Source organism: Chaetodon trifascialis, chromosome 2 (genome assembly GCF_039877785.1).
Source record: "Chaetodon trifascialis isolate fChaTrf1 chromosome 2, fChaTrf1.hap1, whole genome shotgun sequence".
NCBI lineage: Eukaryota > Metazoa > Chordata > Actinopteri > Chaetodontiformes > Chaetodontidae > Chaetodon > Chaetodon trifascialis.
The window spans coordinates 3599362-3618546 of record NC_092057.1 but is presented as its reverse complement, the minus strand read 5'-3'; the positions used below and the strand labels follow the sequence as shown (position 1 = coordinate 3618546).

The following is a 19185-nucleotide window of genomic DNA, read 5'->3' as shown; positions in this document are numbered from 1 at the left end:
GTCAACAGGAAACCCTGAGCAGCAGCGTGAAAGCAGAGGGTGGTAATTAGGAGGCTGCAAACAAAGACGAGGCGCGGAGGAGAGGAACTCCTCTCATCTGCCTAATAAAGAAGCCTGTTACTGAATCCATTATGCAAACACACACACCTCTGTGACTGCACCTCACACCCCTTAGCCTATAAATCTCACAGTTAGGTTAGTTGGTGGCTTCAGTTGTCATGATCTCACACGTATTCAATATCTATTATTTGCGTATTTCAGCATGCAGTGAAATTCACCACCAGCGTGTCCACTAAGGTCCCACTGACAGTCAGGACAAAACTCTGCAGCTGTGCCAGTTTCCCAGTCCATGCATGTCTGAATCCTGGCAGCCGTTATTGATCTCTTATTGAAAAAGTCTTTCTCAACATCCAAAAGAAGCAAGAGGCTGGTGGAGATGAAGTCACACCTCGCCAGGTGAGCGCCGGTCGTCCCGTCGTCCTCAGCCTGGAATGAGCTGCGAGCCGACAGTAAAAGCAGATCCTCGCTGAGAAAGTCGCTGAAGCAGGAACTGAAGAGTCCCGTCCAGATGTTATTCTGTCTTTGCTGTTTTGTTTTTTGGTGTCGTGGACGTGTGACAGTTCGGTTCGTGTTTCCGCTGCAGGCTGCTGCTGTTTTCAGTAACTTCTCACAGGTCAACGAGATCCACATGTATATATTTAAAAGAATAACATTCAAGAGGTGGCGTCAATCAATGTGTAGACTATTATTCCAATAAAAAAACTTAAACATTGTCACTGAAAAGTTGGCACAATGATTGATTTTCTGTGTGCTGACTCATTGTTTTAGCTTTCCTTCACTAATAAGCTTCCCATAAGCACTCAATGAGCCCGTTCTGTTGCTGTGATGCACAAAGCTTCAATACGGCTTCATGTGGAATTTTGTTTGCTGCTTAATTACAGATGAAGTCATTTGATAGCACCCTACGAATGCAGCCACACTATTAACATAAAGGGTTAGCCACTCTATAACGTCATTAACAAAGAGCCTGCGTGTGAAAAAAATCTATTAATTCAAGGCTTAAATGATGGTGCTGTGGTAAAACTCTCCCAAATGATATATAATGATGCAGGCTATATCATCACGTATGGCTGGAGTGCACACAGAACATCCTTTACGATGCACTGTGCAGAGATGTACGCTGCAGAAACAAAGCATTTAATACCAAACCCAGCTGGAGTGGATCTGGAGCCATTGGCCCTCGTTCAAACTTCAAAAGTGCACCAATTTAGCAAAATGAACAGACTGGGAGGGCTGATCCACGAGCCAGGAGGCTGCAGAGCAGTTGTAATGGATTTGGAAAGAGGTTTATTAGACATGAGCCCCTCTGTCTTCTAAGGAACCTCCACCAGGCATCACGATCACACTCTCTCCATACTGATGTGTTCTTTTATGTCCGACATGAGATTAGGCAAGCTGGTGTATTACCTCAGTCTTGCTGAAATTGTAGATGGATGAATTGTGCAGAATGATAGAAAATGAATTTCCAGACTTCAACCCATGTTCTCAAAGCACGCTAGTCTGCCTGCTTTGATTGAACGCCTCTGTATCACCTGCAGATGAAGCATGTTGACACTTAATGATGCGATGACGGTGTTATTGAATGCAAGGTTCTCCAGGCGTATTTATATGTTAATGAGAATGAAATGTTCGCTCGAGAGCAGGACGACATCGTGAGAGCAGCCTGTCATTTGAGCCGTCTGACTGATCTTTCACTGCTGTGGCGCCGAGCTGGAATTATATTTGATTGGTAGTTACAATAGGAGAAGCAAAATGATGTAAAAGTCTCACAGAAGAGGGCCTTTACGCCGAAGAGACAAAGTCACTTCCACACACTGCCACAAAGGGAGTCGTATTATGTCAAACGTCAATAACTTGGTCACAAACCTTCATTATAAGGTAAGGCGGGCTGTGTGAAGCCTGAGAGAAAAAACCCAGGGCAAAAAAACCTCTCGCTCCTGCTCATTAAGCTCACTGCTTAATTGAAGGTGACTCGTTTGAGTGTATCAGTATTCATCAGTGAGATAACACAGTTCAGGCAGACTTCAGCTACAGAGCGAGAATGAACAGCGCTGCACAGATTGAGACTTCTGTGCGTTAATTTAAGATTCAAATCGTTTAACAGATCGAGATGAACGGTCTGAAAAGTCATGACTATTTCAAAGAGCGGAACATGCACCATAGTTTGACTGGTGAGCCTGCTTACTGCATGAGGTATTGATTAAACCAGGGCTTGTTTGAGCCGCCTCTGTCACAGTCTTAATAATAGTAATTCAGATAAAGACCCGTTTTAAATGTTTAATTCCTTCATCCCCATATTTCATTTTCATCCCTAATTTTGAGAGGGCAACACAAAACCAAATGTAAACTTTTTTTAAAATAAATTTCTCATGTTTCATCTTAGATTTTGTTTTATTACTGTTATTTTTATATTATGTTATTATGATCATTTTATATTATGAGTCAAAACTGATTTTTCTAATTGCGTCATGGCTCAAAAAGTCACCCCCCCGTCCCTGTGGTGTTGGTTTCTTCCATTTGCTGCGGCTGAAGGCGCCTGCAGAGCATCGTAGCAGTGTAGAAGTCATTTTCAATATCCACAACAGCACAAATAATAACATGAAAGTCTCTCAATAAATATACAGTATTTACACTTACACAAATTATTGAAGTGAATCTTAAAATCATCCTCCCAGAGTCTTTGAAATCAATGTCAAATTGCAGAAAATGTTGTTTATTTATTATTGTTTTGTTTTTCTGGGGAAGGACCCCGTGCTGCCACCACCCACTCCACTTGTTCCCATGAGGATTTTGGCTCGCACGACGCCTCTGCTTCACATTTCCACGCATGAAAATCAACGAGCCAACCGTGCAACTTAAACATTTGTTGATTTGCAATCTGTACAAACCCTCTCCTCGTCGTTTTTCATCTCTCTGCCTTTGGAGCATCGCGACCTCAAACTGAAGGGGTGGTAAAACTTCCACACGGACAAAAAGGCCGTCCTGTAGTTGTTGTTCATCCACCCGTACAGGATGGGATTGACAAACGTGGAGCACATCGCCACAATATGGAATATGGTGAAAAGCAGCTTGAAGTCCTTCATGTACAGCACGGTGCTGTCGATGTCGGCGGCCAGCTGGAAGGCGTGGAACGGCAACCAGCTGACAGCGAAGACCACCACCATGGTCAGCAGCATCTTAGTGGTCTTCCTCCTGCGCTGATGGCGGTCATTTCGACCTCCACAAGTCTTCTTCAGCTTGTTCCAGATGCGGATGTAGGCAACGGAGTTGATGGCCAGAGGTAGACCGTACTGAACCAGGAGCGCCGATATACTGTAGATGCTTCCGTTCATGCTGCTTCCCGGCCACTTCTCCATGCACACCAGGAACGTCTTGTTCGGCGAGAGATCCAACGTCCCGTACTCCCTGAAGATGGCGAGCGGGCTGGCCAGCATGGCGCTGACGACCCAAGTGACGACAATGACCACGGCGCACATGACTTTGGACATCTTGCTCTCCATGTGGTAGACAATGCTCCGGTGGCGGTCCAGGGCGATGACGTTCATGGTGATGGTGGACACGTGCACCGCCATGCCTTGAGCGCAGGGCAGCATGAAGCACAGCACCTGGCCAAACTTCCACTCGTCGTAGAGGGTGTAGACGAGGGTGAAGGGCAAGCACAGCGTGTTCACCAGCAGATCCGCCACGGCTAAGTTCACAATGAAGAAATTGGTAACCGTTCTCAGATTTCTAAACTTATAGACGACATAAATCACTAAGGAGTTTCCAGAGACTCCAAACAATATGATCGTGCTGTAGGCGAGGATGAGGATCACTTGGACTCCAACCAGCTTCGTGCTGTCGTCCAGCTTCAGAAGGTTCTCGTCACTGATGGTATCTGCACTTAAGCAGCAGTTGGAGCTCAGTTCAAATGGCGAATCCTCCACCTGGGTTGTGTTTAGTTGGTACAGTACATCCATGGCCAGCAGTCACTCTGTGAAAACATGGACATCAGTTTCAACAATGCACCCACGCAAAGTCAAATATTGTTTTGTTTTTCTTAATTAGCAACAATCTGTTTTCAAAATGTTTCAGTATTTCTCCAAAAACTAAAGGGCGGCGTCGATTAATACAATCAATGTTTATCTTCTTTCAGAGCACGAAGAGCTTTGCATTTAATGAGGATGTATTGTGCTCCAGACAGCAGTGACTCTGTGGAAGCATTATTTTCAATGTATGTGCAGATTTAAAGGGAACATTTATTTCAATTAAGACTGACGCCAACTAAACATCCAACTTCTATTCCAGAGTCATGGCATGTTAAAACCACATTTGTCAGGTAAGATGGGAGCAGTAAAAATAGTGTTTGGGGTTTTTTGGGTGCTGAAAGCTCCAACATGAAGCAGAACTAAAACCTCTAATACGGGACAGCACATTTTTAAATTGCCTCGTTAAAACGTCCCAGAGATACACTTCATGTGATGCCTTCAGGAGACTGATCCTGGAGCTGTTTCACACAGAAGCTGAGGACACTCGGACTGCAGCCATGGTGGGCTTTGCTGCAATGTGGGCACATTTCCTGATCCACATCTATCTCCAAATAAAACATCTATAGCACCCCAAACTCCATCAAGTTATCAAATCATCAAGTTTGCAGCTGACTGCTGTGTGTTTTAGGGTGGAGTTTCCCTTAAAAAGCTCTTGGACTATCACACCGAACGCATGAGCCACAGACGCACACACTCTCCTTGAATGAAAACTGCAGATGTAACGTTTGAAAATACCTTCACTTCTTTAATCTCCTCGCAGATCAGACAATAAAGAGCGAAGATGAGTGAGACGCTGGACTGAAAATCTAAAATGACCAAACCTGAACTATTGTCCAATCCTCGTTATATTTCTGGCATTTCATGAATCCGTTACGCCCAAAAAGTGGCTTCAGGGGTTAAAATGTAGTTGTCACTGGGTCCCGTGAAGGTTTTGACTGTCATTCACAAAGAAAAACACATTTTAACAGAGAAACGAGACACAGGACGTTTCCACTCACCTCGATCTGCAGTCAGATTGTCAGAGTCCTCTCATTGTTTCTGCTTCCAGGGAAGTTTGGTGACAGGTTTGGGCATACTTGTCGTTCCTGCGATGTCCAAACAACCCAAACAATACAAACACCTCAGCACCGAGCCAGTGATCGTCTACAAGGAGGAGCAGCGCGCGCGTAATGTTTGCTGCTGCGCGCTGCAGCCAGTTTGGCATCGAGGGCGAATTACCTGCCCTGTGAGACGGACGGACGAGGCGGGATGAGGAACAGAGAGGAAACGCGTCCTTGCCTGACCAGCATCCTCACACCAAGAGATGATGTCTCTTCGCCTTCCAGTGGGGCGTTGTTGTTGTTGCGCATCTGTTGCGCTTCATCCTCGAGGGAATGCGCGTCTGCTCGTGCTGGAATGGCGAATGGCACGTTTCAGTGCCAAATGCAGAAGGATATGATGCACGATATAAAAGTTCAATAGAAATAATAACCTACAGGTTTTACATTCAGGTCGGTGGCTCTGAAATTCTGCACTGAGCTCAATGAGAATTACTGGTTAAATCGAGGTTTACCACCACTGATAATAATAATAGTAATAAAGTCGGAATTCAAGGCACGTTTTCATTTCGAGGTAATCCAGATACAACATAATGTGATCTAACTGAATTTGACCGCAGAAGAGTTGTTGGATAAATGAGTGAACACATGGCTGATTTTGCTTTCTTCCAACTTTGTGTCAAAAGTAAAACCCTGAAACCAACACCAACACCCCTCCATCATTACAGTGTGTGCCCTGCACAGGGCCACAGATGGTTGGAGTCCATCCCAGCACAAACTGGGCAAGAGGTGGAGTCCACCTTCAGCTTGCCAGAGTGCCCTTGAATGAGAGGCACAGCGACTTTAATGATGTTAATATGAGCCAGTTTTGCCAACATCAACAATTTCTAATACTGATAATTCTGATTAAAACTCTGAGCCTGAAAATTATTTCCTCCCAAAATGCTTCAGTGAAGATGACTGCAGCCTCCTTTTTGGCACAGATTAATGCAGCCTTCCTAAAATCCTGATGCTGCATTGCCTTTAGTCCACAACCCACAAACTGCATCACCGTTAGAGAGCTCACTTGAAGTCACACTTTACACGATGGTCCATGACAATGAGGGCATACACGTTAAAGTGCAGTACAATGTCCCTGACCCAAACTGTTTCGCCTCTGGCTGGTAATTGGACTCATAATTTGATTACCACTGTTATAAACCAAGACACCATGTGGCCATTGGAAATTGAGTTACTGTCAAGCAGCATCCTTGGCAAATCCCACTCCATCCATAGTGCAACTACACAGATGGTGAAGTAATGAGAAAAAGCAGCAAACCCTGAAGAGATGGGAGTGTTTAGAGTTTCCTTTATGATTTTGTGGAGGCAGAGCAGACTGTCAGTGATGACCTTGTATTAACGTGAATGTCAGCGTAAGACAGTATTCTTCTGTCATTAACGAACCACAACAGTTAAGGATTTAGCTCTTTATACAGCTCATGTACAATGCACTTAACACCTCTGCTGACTATTTTCTACACAGTTTTTACTTCATTTCCATTCAGCTATTGTTCATTCATGGCCTCGCTGCAGGGATCTAACTTTAGCGTAGACTTCATGCTCGCTGTGACAGACTGTAGTGCATCAACAGTTTGCTAAAATGTAAACACCTTTCATACAAGACAGCTAAATAGATTTTCATAACATAACGAAATGAATGTAAGCCAGTAAATGCAATGGTAGAAAATGTGTTATTGATTTGTACAAGGCCAGATGCAAATCCACTGGTAATCTTGTCATGAGTCGTGTTTCATCTGATGAAAGCGTGTCCAATATTCACTCCATATGTCTTTTAAGTTACTAAATGTGTCGCTATGTTCACCAGCTAATCGCTAACTTTGTCCTGTCGTTTCCTGCTGGACAGCTCAGTGCTGTCAGAGCAAGGTGGGACATGTTCTCCATCAGGGACGATGGAGCTTAGCCATCATCCTCCTTTCTCCCACCGCCTCCACTGGGTCGAGGGGGCATTGCAGGACCGAGCTGGTCTTCTTCACCAGTCTGTTGAGCCTCTTCCTGTCCACAGTAGAGACCCAGCAGGCCCCTCAACAGAAGATGGCTGGTGCCGACACAGACTCAAAAAAAGTCCGGTGGAGTGCCCCCTGCCCTCCAAAAGACCTGGGTCTCCTCAGCAGATACAGTCCACTCTGGCCTTTCTTATGGTTTCTTAGGTGAACAACCATCTCTATGTCCTTTTCTTGGACGTTCTGGACTAGGAGGAGAGGGTTTGCACCTGCTGGAGTTCACCGCCAGCGCTTTGGTTTTCCCTGCACTGATCTGGAGGTAGTTCCTCTGGCATCAATCCACAAATCTCAGTTCTCTGTACTCCCTGTCATCCCCATCTGTGATGAGGCAGGTGATCGCAGAGTCGTCAGAGAGCTTTTGCAGGCGGCGGTTGATTTGTGCGTGACATCTGCGGTGCAGAGGATGAAGAGTAAATGGGCCAGGGCTGTTCCCTGTCTGGCCCCCGTGCTGCACAAAACCACCCTGGACTCACAGTCCTGTATCCTGTATACTGTGGTTGTTTGGTGAGGTAGTCCACAATCTATGCTGTGAGGTGGTGGTCCACCCCTGTGCACACTTCACTTTCAGTATTTTTGTCCTTGTGCCGCTGCAACAACCAAATGTCCCTTCCGGGGATCAATAAAGGCTCATCTTATCTTATCTTAACCTTGGCAAAGGAAGGATTGCTTCAAATGACTGATGATAATTTCACCACATTATTTAAGTGGATAACATTGTTATCTATCTGTAATGAGAATTCAAATAAATTCTTCATGTTAATTTAATGCTTGCACAATGTGTGTGACCTCTCCAGTGAAAAGGCAACGCAAAGAGTTAAACGAAAATAGCTCAAAATTTTAATTGATCCTATTTAGAGAAGACTTCGAGCAATCATTGCCTTAACTCACGTCTCACAGATTAGAACTACTCCTCCACTGCACTGAACAACAACACGCAGCAAGCCAGTAACTGAACACGACAGCACAGAGCAGTGACTAATTATTGATTGCCTTGATCTAAATAGAAACCAGGGCCAGAGATATCTGAAGTGACTGAAGTGTACCTAAACATCTGCAGGAGTTTTCATGGCTTACACACTCTATGTCTGCAGAGGACAAAAGCACATTTATCACTCTGAAAAGCAGAGGCATTAGTATGCTAAGCTACACGGGCCCATCTGTCATTGGTCAGCCTATTAAAATAAAGTTATTGACCACCTGTTCGTTACCGAGCTGCACATCCTGACATGATGTCACAATCCATTGATCAAGAGTCAGGTTGAAGGTAAAGTTGTTAATCAGGGGAAACTTTAATATGAGCTACGCTCTTACACTTTTTCAATATATATATCCGATATAATGAAAAGTTAGTATTCGCTCAGCCCATCCATCCATCCATTTTTATATACTGCGTATCCCTTTCGGGGTTGCGGGGGGTGCTGGAGCCTATCCCAGCCGTCAACAGGCAAGAGGCGGGGTACACCCTGGACCGGTCGCCAGTCGATCGCATGGCACAAACACACAACCATTCACACTCACACTCACGCCTAGGGGGAATTTTACACTCACCAATTAACCTAATGAGCATGTTTTTGGTCTGTGGGAGGAAGCTGGAGTGCCCGGAGAAAACCCATGCATGGAAACTTCACACAGAAAGGCCCGACCCCGGAATCAAACCGGCAACCTTGTTGCTGTGAGGCACGCGCACTACCTGCTGCGACACCGGCGCCACCGTGCAGCCCTATTCGCTCAGTTTATTCAGATAATGCATGTATGGTTATATCGTCTATTTCAGCAAAACTGATTGCATTCTGTACAGAGACTGTGTTTTTACATATACTTCTACCTTTATTTTGATACTGACAGAGAGTGATGCCAGAGGAGGGGTGACTTGAATCGTGGACGTTGTATAATTAAATCTGAAGGTCTCTCCTGTTCTTATGGCAGTGCAGCTTTCACTTAAGGACGTTTATTCAGATGTGTTTACCACAATATTTATCTGTATGTCCAGAGAGTCTTTCATGAATCTAAATGAGATCATTATGAAACAGCTTCAGTCAAGGCTGCAGCATTCAAGACAAGACAATGCATTGTCCTTCCTGTTCACACACACAGGGCCTCCAGTGTGTCCCTGAAGTCCATTTATACTATCATTACCACACTGCCGTCTCACAGGCACTGCTAATAGTCTTCCTACCTGCTGGACATTATTCATTCTAATTCATACAGTTTCTCAGTTTGTCGTCAGACCGCTTCAACTATCTGTAACTATAAGCCGTGTTTCTCCACTTTTTTAATTGATTTAATTAAATGAAAACATCAACGACAACAAAAAAAAATCTGACGCTGAACTCATTGTTGAAGATGTAGGTTTAGCTTCAAGGGTCCCTGAATGCTATTCACAGGGCTGCCTTACTTTCTACGGCCTCTAATTATTGGACATGAAGAGAAAGAGACTACAGTGTTATGAGTCGTACTGCAGAGCATGAGCGGGGAAGTATTGTGATGCAAATGCACCGGGCATAAGCTAAAGCACATTTTGTTTGATTCAGAACTAATGACCCTTAAGTAGAATAATGCACATTTGGTTGTAAAGACTGAAAACGAGCTTAGTTTTGTGAAACACAGAGTCAGCGTCTCACTGATTGTCTGTGGAGAAACTAAAACTATACTTTGGATCATTACAGAAATAGCTTCACAATTCACATCCCTGTTCTGATAGGATTTCATTTGCAAGCAGTTAAATCGAAGACGTTCATGTGTGCAAGTAAACGAGCTTCCACATTGGAGGTTTGTGAGCAGTCGCTTTATTTGCATGTAGATGAGAGTGTCATCTGTATATGTGAGTCACCATCTATCACAAGCTAACTTGAAAACATCTTTTCCAGTCAGAAAAGCCTTCAGTGCTGCTCCTCCCTTATTTCATGCTCTCCATGCTCAAATTATAGCTGCATCTACGCTAACCTGTTTGGAGCCACACACCCACCTGCAGCTTCCTTTAGTTCCTCACAGGATGCTGAGTGGACAACTGTTATGCAGCAACAAGCAGATAACTTGAGGTCCGGCAAGATGGATTCTGACGTCATGTGATCTCACAAATTCAGCTGCCTCGTAATTTAACACTGAGCCTCATTGTTTGCCAAAGTTAAAGATTTATCAGACTAAAATTTTTGATTGTTTGACAGAAACCGATCTGGTTACAAGGCCATTTAGTTTAATACACACAGCAAACATTTGTTGTTTGGATCATTCCACAGGTAAACAGGTTTGTTGGTAACAGGTAATAGTATCGTGATTGGGTATGAAAGGGGCATCCTGGAAAGACTCAGTCGTTCATGCGGGATGGAGCGAGGTTCACCACTACTACATACTACATGGACTCAGGAACACTTTGAAAATTGTTGTCCTTAAACTGCTTCCTTGCATTCTCTTTGTGTTCAGGTTTTATTCTGCGTCCCTAGTTTTTTGGAATAACGTTTGTATACAACACCAATAAAAAAGTCTCATTAAAATCAGATTACAAATCTGAAGGCAAAGATTTGTGTTGTTTACTGCATCAGAACATAAATTGAAATGAGGAGAGATGGTCTTTTATTGGTGTGGGAACCATTTCACAGCTGGAATGTTTGGCCCTCAGTATCCCTGGAGGCCGTGGTGGGGGTGAAAAAGCTCTTGAAAATAAGGAAGCAGAGACTTACTGCTGCGCTCAGGAAGCAGAAAGTCAAGAAAGCGTAAAACTCGACTGTAAAAGGATAAAAGAACTGTCGAACAATATCAAAAGAGTGAATTTTAATAAACAAATCCATCAGGACTAAGAGCACAGTGGTGCCTCTTTCCCCTGTAATGGCTCTTATGACCAGAGGACATTGTAACCTCGCTCATGCTCCTGTTTCATCCTTAAATCGGACTGCTTGTGCTCTCAGTAAAGATTCATGCTCCTTTATTCTTACAGAAACAGGAAACCTGATTACCAAAGCAGCCATGTGATCCATGTGTGATGTATCCATGCGTTTTAGCCTCAAAGAAACGAGACCCCTGTGAGAATACAGATATGAAAATCAGATTTTCTTCTGTGAATCCAGGCTAAAAGCTGAAAGGCGTCAATTTCAGAGGTGACAAAACTCAGTTATTCTTCAATCTCAGAAGGAACTGTGCACCTGCACTTCGCTCAATAGGACTCGGGGGCTTGAGCCCATTACATCAGCCTGTCTTGAATCAATGCATAGTGCTTCTCTAAAGGATTAGTGCCTACGTGTATGTCCAGGCAATTATCTTTCATTATCACCAATCATTACCTGTGTTACTGAGGTTGAAGGCAGAGATACATTTATACAGATAGATCCTATTGACTTTTTACATCTCACTATTCTGGATGTTCAGCAGGTAAACACTGACATGCTTGATGGAAAACATCCTGGCATCAGTTTCCCAATGCCTTTATTCACACAGCGGAGTGACAGGACTTCATTTCAGCTTCCACACGTTGGTTAAATTATGAGTCTTTTCTCTCCAGAGGTTGTTGCGGGCAGCTCGACATCCTCGGTGAAACCTGGAGGCAGAAGAAGATAATGTGCTTGTGGCAGATTTTGAAAGGTACCCTGTGGAGCTTCTTTGTAAACAAAATTATGTTTACATTCAGTGTGCCTTACTGAAATCGGCACTTTAGAGGCCAAATAAACACACTGAATGCATCATTTCCGTCCACACAAAACAAGTTTTTGAGTAGTTTGAAACCTGCTTTGTTTACATCAGTTAGAAATCTTGCTCTTCTCCCCCCTTTGCTGGTGCATTACTATCGCTATCATATATCACATTATGCACACGCACAAGACGCAAAGAATGGGGACCCTCTCATAAAAATGTTGCTCTATAGCACTACTAGTGGTCAAAATCTCCACAAGGTAGCTTTAAAGTGAAAAGATGTCTGTCTTTACACACACTGAAAGCCTGTGCAGGATTTAACCTTTGACAGTCTATTAGAGGGTTTCATCTGCGTCACTGAATCCAGGTTGTGGTTCCCTTTGTGTTCCTGCATTACGTGAGGCAGAAAGGTTTCATCGAGCAAAGCGTCTAAACAGTATACAACCTGCACTGCAGCCACTCTTCCAGTCCTGTGCTCCCCGAGCTGCAGCACTGCAGCCTTCTCGTCTCTTTGTCCTTCCCTGCTCTGTCTGTTTTGTCTTTTTGTACTTTTCGCTCGCACGCTTTTGCCCTTTGACCTTGGCCGCCCACTTGACACATTCTCCAAATAATAAAACCTTTATTAAGAAAGATACATTTTCAACAGCTTAGTTCAGTTTGAGGTCAGTTTCATCCCTTTTAAGGACTTTCATAACTTTACTTGCTCTGTAGGCACAGACAGATTCACCATCCCACTGCAACAAAGATTTATCGATTTGTTATATAAATAACATTCCTTGCTCACCATTGAGTGTCTCCTCTGCTTGATGAAACCATTCTGAGCATTTCCCCGCTGGACAGAAGCAGGATTCATAACTCTGATCCTCAGATTCTTCAAATAATTCATGGCCTAGTAATTCACGCTTGTGTTTCACGCTTGTGTTTGATGACATTTAATAACATGGCCGACCGTCATCTCCTGTGCTGTTGATCTCGTAGCGCGGCGGTTTTGCTTGCTTCCTTTGAATTCTTACGGGAATTGCCTAAAGAAGTTTTAGGAAAGTTGCCCAGTGTTGCTGAGCTACTCTTGTTGTTGTTACAAAGACAGAAAGTTGACCACATTCCCTGCAGTAATGAGCAAATATTTAATTCTAATCAAGTAATTAAAATGTTTTTTTTTTCCTTCGAACACAACCAAAGGACTGCACATACAGCAGAAAGGATATTTACAGTGTATTAATTAAATATATGCAGCCTACTCACTTTATCCTGCGTGTTTGCCATTATGCTTTGTAAATGGTTTGTAATGACATTTATAACAGCATATTTCACATTTATTGTGATTCTGTTGATTTTAAATGGCAGTTTCTGGCGAATGCTTATGGTTACAGTATTAATGTACTGAAATGTTGAGATTTGACATTATATTATGATTGTTTTGTTCTGACATCATTTTAATATTTCAAACCTTGAGTCTGCATGTGCTTAACCTTGATGGCTGCAGAGAACATAAAAGTGTTTGATGTTTCATGCAAGAAACACAACAGGAAGCAGGTAGAAATACATTTTAATGGGCTAGCAAACACATATGACTTTACCATAAATCAAAATTTTACTGGATTCAGAAGAAACTTATTGCACTTTGTCCGAGCCAACGTTTTAACTAGAGCGTGATAAGAGTCGAGGATCACGCTGACGAACTAAAAACAAGCCTTCACTACAGCAACATCCATCCTCGCACACCGTCATTCCTCAATATCTCAGTCTGCAGGATTTTGATCTCTGTGCTGGCTTTAAGTCCATTTATTATCTATGAGCTGAATTAGACATTCAACAAAAGCATGATGATTATCGGGGCAAAGACAGATGAGAACAGATCAACAATGCTGCAAAGAGAAGCACAAAGTGAATGGCAGTTTTAAGATGGTGAACACGTTTGTTTCCCAGTGCCTTCAGTCATGTGGCTAAACCACAGGACTTTATTTCAGCTTCCACCAGTGTTTTAAATTAGTCTTTTCTCATGAGGCCGTTAGGCAGCCATCCAGATGGTGAATGAGATGAGCAGGGTCGGTAAAACTGTCAGCGGCGTCACACAGCCCAGATACAGCATGATTCCTGCTCCGCACAGCGCGGTCAAATAGGAACTCATCCGGCTGCAAACAATCTTCCGGACTGTCGTGCAGAACTGCGAGAGAAGAGTGTGAGAATTATACAGTGAGCTCAGGCAAAATGAACACAAATGAGCACTGCAGCAGAGGCCTGTTATCGAGGGGAAGGTCCTCATCACCTCCAGAATGGCAGTAATTTGGGGATGAAGTAACACTAGATGGAGCTACTCGCCTCATGAATAAGTCAAGTTAATTTTCACTCAGGCAGGCTGCAGCAAAGTAAGCCTCATGTGACCAAACGTCAGCCAGTCTAACTTCAGCATTAAGGTAGCCCGTCACTGTGAAGTAAGTAAATAAGAACAAACCACGCTGTGCTGACTGCGTCCAATAATCTGGTTTTCACTAAATCCAGATAAATAACTGACGGCGCTGCCAATGCTGCACGTGGGGTGACCCTTAAAGCTCTCTCAGGAAATAATCTCCAAAGACAGAAACACTCAGAAGAATTAACGAGCTAAACATTAATGTGGGGAAATAAATTTGCATTTCCACAGAAGTCTAATTTTTAGGGTTTTTTTTTTTAAGAAAATCTGTTCAAATATGACATAAATCATTGTTTTGTGTATTTAAAAACCTTTTCTGATGTATCTGGCTGCAGACAGTTTGCTATCCACGTTTCATAGACTAATTCAATTACACTTAATGGAAGGTGCTTTAATTGATTTTATATTAAATGAAAGGTTCACTTTTTTTAAGTGTGCGCACATTCATATGTTCATTAAAGGAGTTGTTGCTCAGTGTAATTGTTCCTCTTGTCCATAAAGGCGGTGAAGAGATCCTTCCTAATGCAGTTCATGTTGGGAGACAAAATACAGCTCGTTCCATGTAAAAATGTACTAATATGAGGTTTCAACAGTCTGATTTTGTTAAATAAAATTCTGAATTTAACGTATTTTTAGTGCAATATTCCCTCTTTACCGTCCCTCCACTTCAGCTCATCAAGAAAAGTTTGTCAGGGGAAACAAAAAAGGAAAACTCAGACCGTTGAAGCCTCATATAAGCATTACCTAAACTGCAGATCATTTCCACACAGGTGAGGACTGTAGTTTTTGTCCTGCAGTGCTCAGGAGAGGATCTTTTCATGGCCATTATGCACAAAAGATTCAACCTCTCTACCGCCCAGAGACTCTACCTGGTACGTCTGGTAGCTGATGGCCATGCCATATCTGCAGTACATGACGTAGTGTTCGCAGTTGTACCACAGTAAACTGTAGGTGACAGAGCCAAGGAGTTTCTCAGCCCTTCTGGCCACCTCGTCCCCGTCCAAAGCTGGCTGGCTGCACACTTTGTCCATGTGGTTGATCAGAATCTCTGATCCATATGCAAAATCTGCCACGGAGTCCACTCTGACGCTGGCAGCCTTGGTGATAACCCCCAGCAGCAGCCGGTTATTCGTGACCATCTTGGCAATTGCAGATTTATTCTTGGAAATCACTGGCAGGATGTCCGGGATGAGGTGAGCCACACGGTTGTTGCCCAGGTAGATGCCAAAATGTGTGAATAATGTCCGGGGGACTTCTAACAGATCGCCTCTCTTGTAAAGTGACAGGTCATATTTGGAGTCTTCCTCCTTTTTGGAAGCGACAAAGAAAAAGTTGAGTAGTTGGTAAAGAAACATGATGGCAGTGTGCGGCCAAGTGCTCGACGGCCTTTTTATTCACGTTGGAAGTGGGCGGGGCCAGCGTGGTTAGCAGGATTATATTGGTCAATGTTTCAATATGATTTTGACAGAAATAAAGGAGCTTTCTCTAATCACTGTGTTTTGTGGCTGGATTTTGAAACTCGGGCCTTTGGTGTATTAAGGTCAGGGGTCCTCATTAAGAGGGCTGACTTGGCAGTGAGGTAAATCCTCATTTTTTAAAAGGTTCCTGATATTGAGCCATTGCACCCAAATAAATAGCCTTTGTTGTTCACTAACTAGATTGGGCTGCAACCCTTTAAATTTGTCTCATCGTTATTCAGCACTTTCTTGGATGTTTAAGTTTTACATGTGGAAATGTAATAAAACTGTAATTTAAATGAGCTAAATCCATCAATACGAAGGTCATAGGTGCAGCCAAATGAGAAGACTTTTGATGACCTTGCCTGGATGTGAGTGAAGTATTTGTAGTGTATTTATATTGTATTTATACACAAACTGTATTAGTCTAGTATTAAAGAATCACTCAGTCTCTCAATAAGAAAATATATCAGTAAATATCACATATTTTAAAGCTAATTTGTGGCTGTGGTGTGCTAACGTGGGTGGAGAGTCAGTCACACGAGGCACACAAGTAAAAATAAACTGTTTATTAAACATTTGTCATATTTACAACATTATACTGACTGCAATACGATAAAATACCCACTCTTACATACAGAAAGATGTCGCTCTAGACTGTATATTCAATTTTGTAGTGACTCAGATGTTAGCAAAAATGAATCGCTAACCATATTCCTTCATCAGAGAGTTAATACATTGAGGCCAATAGGAAAACTGTTAATTCAAGTATCAGCACAAAACATTAAACACCGCCTAGACAATAAAATGAAAGGATGATTCTGAAGCATAAGGCATCACATGACAGGCGTGCACCGTCCTGTGGAGGTTTCCGGTCAGTAAGTAAAAGCTCAGTTCAGTTTGTTTGCAGGCTCCTTGAGCTGAACTCCTTTAACCGGCCATCCACAAGGTAAAGGGAATAAGGATTGTGGGTAATGTAGTCGACGGCGCCATGCCGAAGCAGACGATGGAGATCACTCCAAGAAGCACGGTGGCGATCACGCTGCGCTGGTCTCTGATGATTAATTTCAAGCACTCACAGAACTGCAAAGGAAAGAAATGCAGTTAATTACTTCACACATTTGGCTAAATGGATCAATAAATGAGTACAGAACAGTTCTGATCAACATGGATCACCTGGAAAGTGTCAGTTAACCTCATATCTTTCATGCCACAAACATTTCTGTGAGCAGTTTAACTTCCGTTCTGAACGGAGTGCTCCTCACCTGTGATGGTGAAACAGCTTCAGCCTGTGAGTCAAAGCTGGATTACCAGCTGGGCTGCCCCTCGGCCCCTGAACCCCTAGTGGCCCTAAAAACCAGGTCCCCTTAATGTTGGTGGGTTATCACAGTGCAGCAGAGGTAGAAATGAACACTACCTTTTAGACACTGTTTTTATTTAAGACATTTAACTTAAGAAAAATGGCAGTGACATCTTTTTTTAATGAGGTAGAGGAGGAGACGTGTCAGGACCATCTCTGGTTAGGAAATCCTGACCTAAACTTAAACTAAACCTGTCTTATAGAGGGGTCCTGTGACAAGATCTATGACCTTATTTCTCTTATACTGTGTTCACATGGTGCATCTTCTTAAATTAATTCATGCTTAATCAAAATGCTTAAAACTAACACACAGTAAGAAGTCTGCGGGATCTAATGGAGGTGTCAGAGTACAGGCTACACAAAGCACCAAGGCTGGGAGGGGGCCCCAACAGGGGGGTCAGTGGGGTCCTAGCAAGTTTATCCAACTTGGTTAAAGTGGCTACAAACCAGCAGCATCTTCTTCAGTGGTAAGTGAGAGCGCGATGATGCATTTCAACAAGGAGCACACCTGACGTTTACCTGACGTTTACCTGTTCACTAGGCTAAATCTGTGTAAAAGCATCAAAACAAAACATTTCAGGACTTCACCTTCTCTGTTTGCCGGCTGGCTGCACATCCGTATCTGCAGTATGTCACAAAGTGTTCACAGTTATTCCACAGCAGGCTGTACGGAATCGCTCCGATGAGTTTTTCAGCTCTCTTCGCCACATCTTCGTTACTAAACGCTTGGCTCTTCATCATCTTGTCCATGCGGTTAACCAGTATGTTGGAGCCATATGCAAAGTCCTCTACTGAGTCCACGCGCACCGTGGCACACCTGTACATGCAGCCGAGGATGAGCCTCTTGTTCGTAATGACGGAGCTGATGAGCTTCTTGTCGTCCGTGAGCACAGGGAGGATGTCGGGGATCAGGTGAGCGACTTTGTTGTCACCTATATAAATGCCGTAGTGGGTGAAAAGGCTTCTGGGGACCTCCAGCAGGTCTCCTCTACGGATGGGCGGTGGGGGACGGCGCTGCGCGTGGCGCTCCCGGTCCTGGTCCTCCCCGTCCGACCAGCTGGACTCAAAAAGTTTGAATTTGGAGAAGAGGGAGAGCTTCTCCACCAGGAATGTCAACAGCTGCAGCATCGCGGGAGTTGTCGGAGGAAATATCTGAATGCTTGAGTGGAATGAGCCTTTTATCCTCACTGGCACGAGGAGGAGAGAAAGCTCCGAGGAAATCTCGAGGACACGATTGGCCACGAGTCACCGTGCGCACGTGCGCATTCTCCTTCTTCCACATCCTCAGCATCTTGTTTTGTTTCTTGCATTTTTCTCAAACCTGAGGTCATTGCTCTCCACTCAACGCGTTCACTTGTTTCCCCCCAGCTGCAGCAAAGAAGAGATTAAGCCATAAAGAAGCCCATTTATTCTAAAAGTCGAGGCACACTGGTTGTATTTAATCGTGCAATTCAAAGAGTTGCATACATCAAGTTAGAGTTTGAACAGAGACACGTCAAAATTAGAAAATATTCTCCTTTAACTTAAAAGATGAAATGCTAGAGTCACATAAAGCACAGGTGTGACAGAGTGTAAAGTCAGGAGTGCATAAGCACATCCAGCCACTGTCTCACTCTCTGTGATTCTGACTGGTCCTGATGGTCTGCAGGAGTCTGCAGGTGCATCATATTTAGGAAGGATTTACGTTACAGCAGCAGCTCTTTACTGAATGTGTAAAGATTGTTCCATTCATGTAAAACTGGGAAAAGACAGATGCAGTCACATCAAGAGGCTGTCAACAACATGCCAGGTGTCTATGGTAGCCCAGAAGGGACAAACCAAACACTGACTCCAGAGCATGACCTGTGTAAAGCATGGATGTAGTATCCGTGACGCCATAGTTCAGCAACAGCGGCTCCAGCAGTCGCCATCTTGGCTGTGAGTTTGCCAAACTCCCACTGGACCTTTGAGTATTAGCAACAAAATGTGCTGGAAGTATAAGAAGTATTCATTGTGCAGAAAGGTCCCTTGTCTGGTTACTTCTCTCTGAAACATGGTGCAGTAGAAGCACAAAGGAGCATTCAGTGGAGATACCGAGGTACAAATACCTCAAAACTGCACTTGCATGCAGTACATGAGTGTATGTACTTAGTTACTGTTCACCTGATCTTTAC

The 19185-nt window shown here is 43.6% G+C and overlaps 3 protein-coding genes across 3 annotated transcripts; all 3 read right to left on the bottom strand.

Annotated features, from left to right (window-relative positions):
* Positions 1–2915: 2915 nt before the first annotated feature.
* Positions 2916–4019, bottom strand: npy2r (neuropeptide Y receptor Y2). The gene has a single exon (XM_070986982.1). The coding sequence runs from the start codon at positions 4017–4019 to the stop codon at positions 2916–2918; it is 1104 nt and encodes a 367-aa protein (XP_070843083.1).
* A 9591-nt stretch (positions 4020–13610) lies between these two features.
* Positions 13611–15570, bottom strand: LOC139344754 (lecithin retinol acyltransferase-like). Its single transcript, XM_070983126.1, has 2 exons — positions 15085–15570; positions 13611–13969 (listed from the first exon to the last, which is right to left on the bottom strand). Exons 1-2 carry the CDS (start codon positions 15568–15570, stop codon positions 13814–13816), a joined length of 642 nt encoding a protein of 213 aa, XP_070839227.1. The 3' UTR covers positions 13611–13813.
* A 656-nt stretch (positions 15571–16226) lies between these two features.
* On the bottom strand, positions 16227–18175 carry lrata (lecithin retinol acyltransferase a). Its single transcript, XM_070983903.1, has 2 exons — positions 17621–18175; positions 16227–16755 (listed from the first exon to the last, which is right to left on the bottom strand). The coding sequence occupies exons 1-2, from the start codon at positions 18158–18160 to the stop codon at positions 16603–16605; spliced, it is 693 nt and encodes a 230-aa protein (XP_070840004.1). The 5' UTR covers positions 18161–18175; the 3' UTR covers positions 16227–16602.
* Between the last annotated feature and the right edge of the window lie 1010 nt (positions 18176–19185).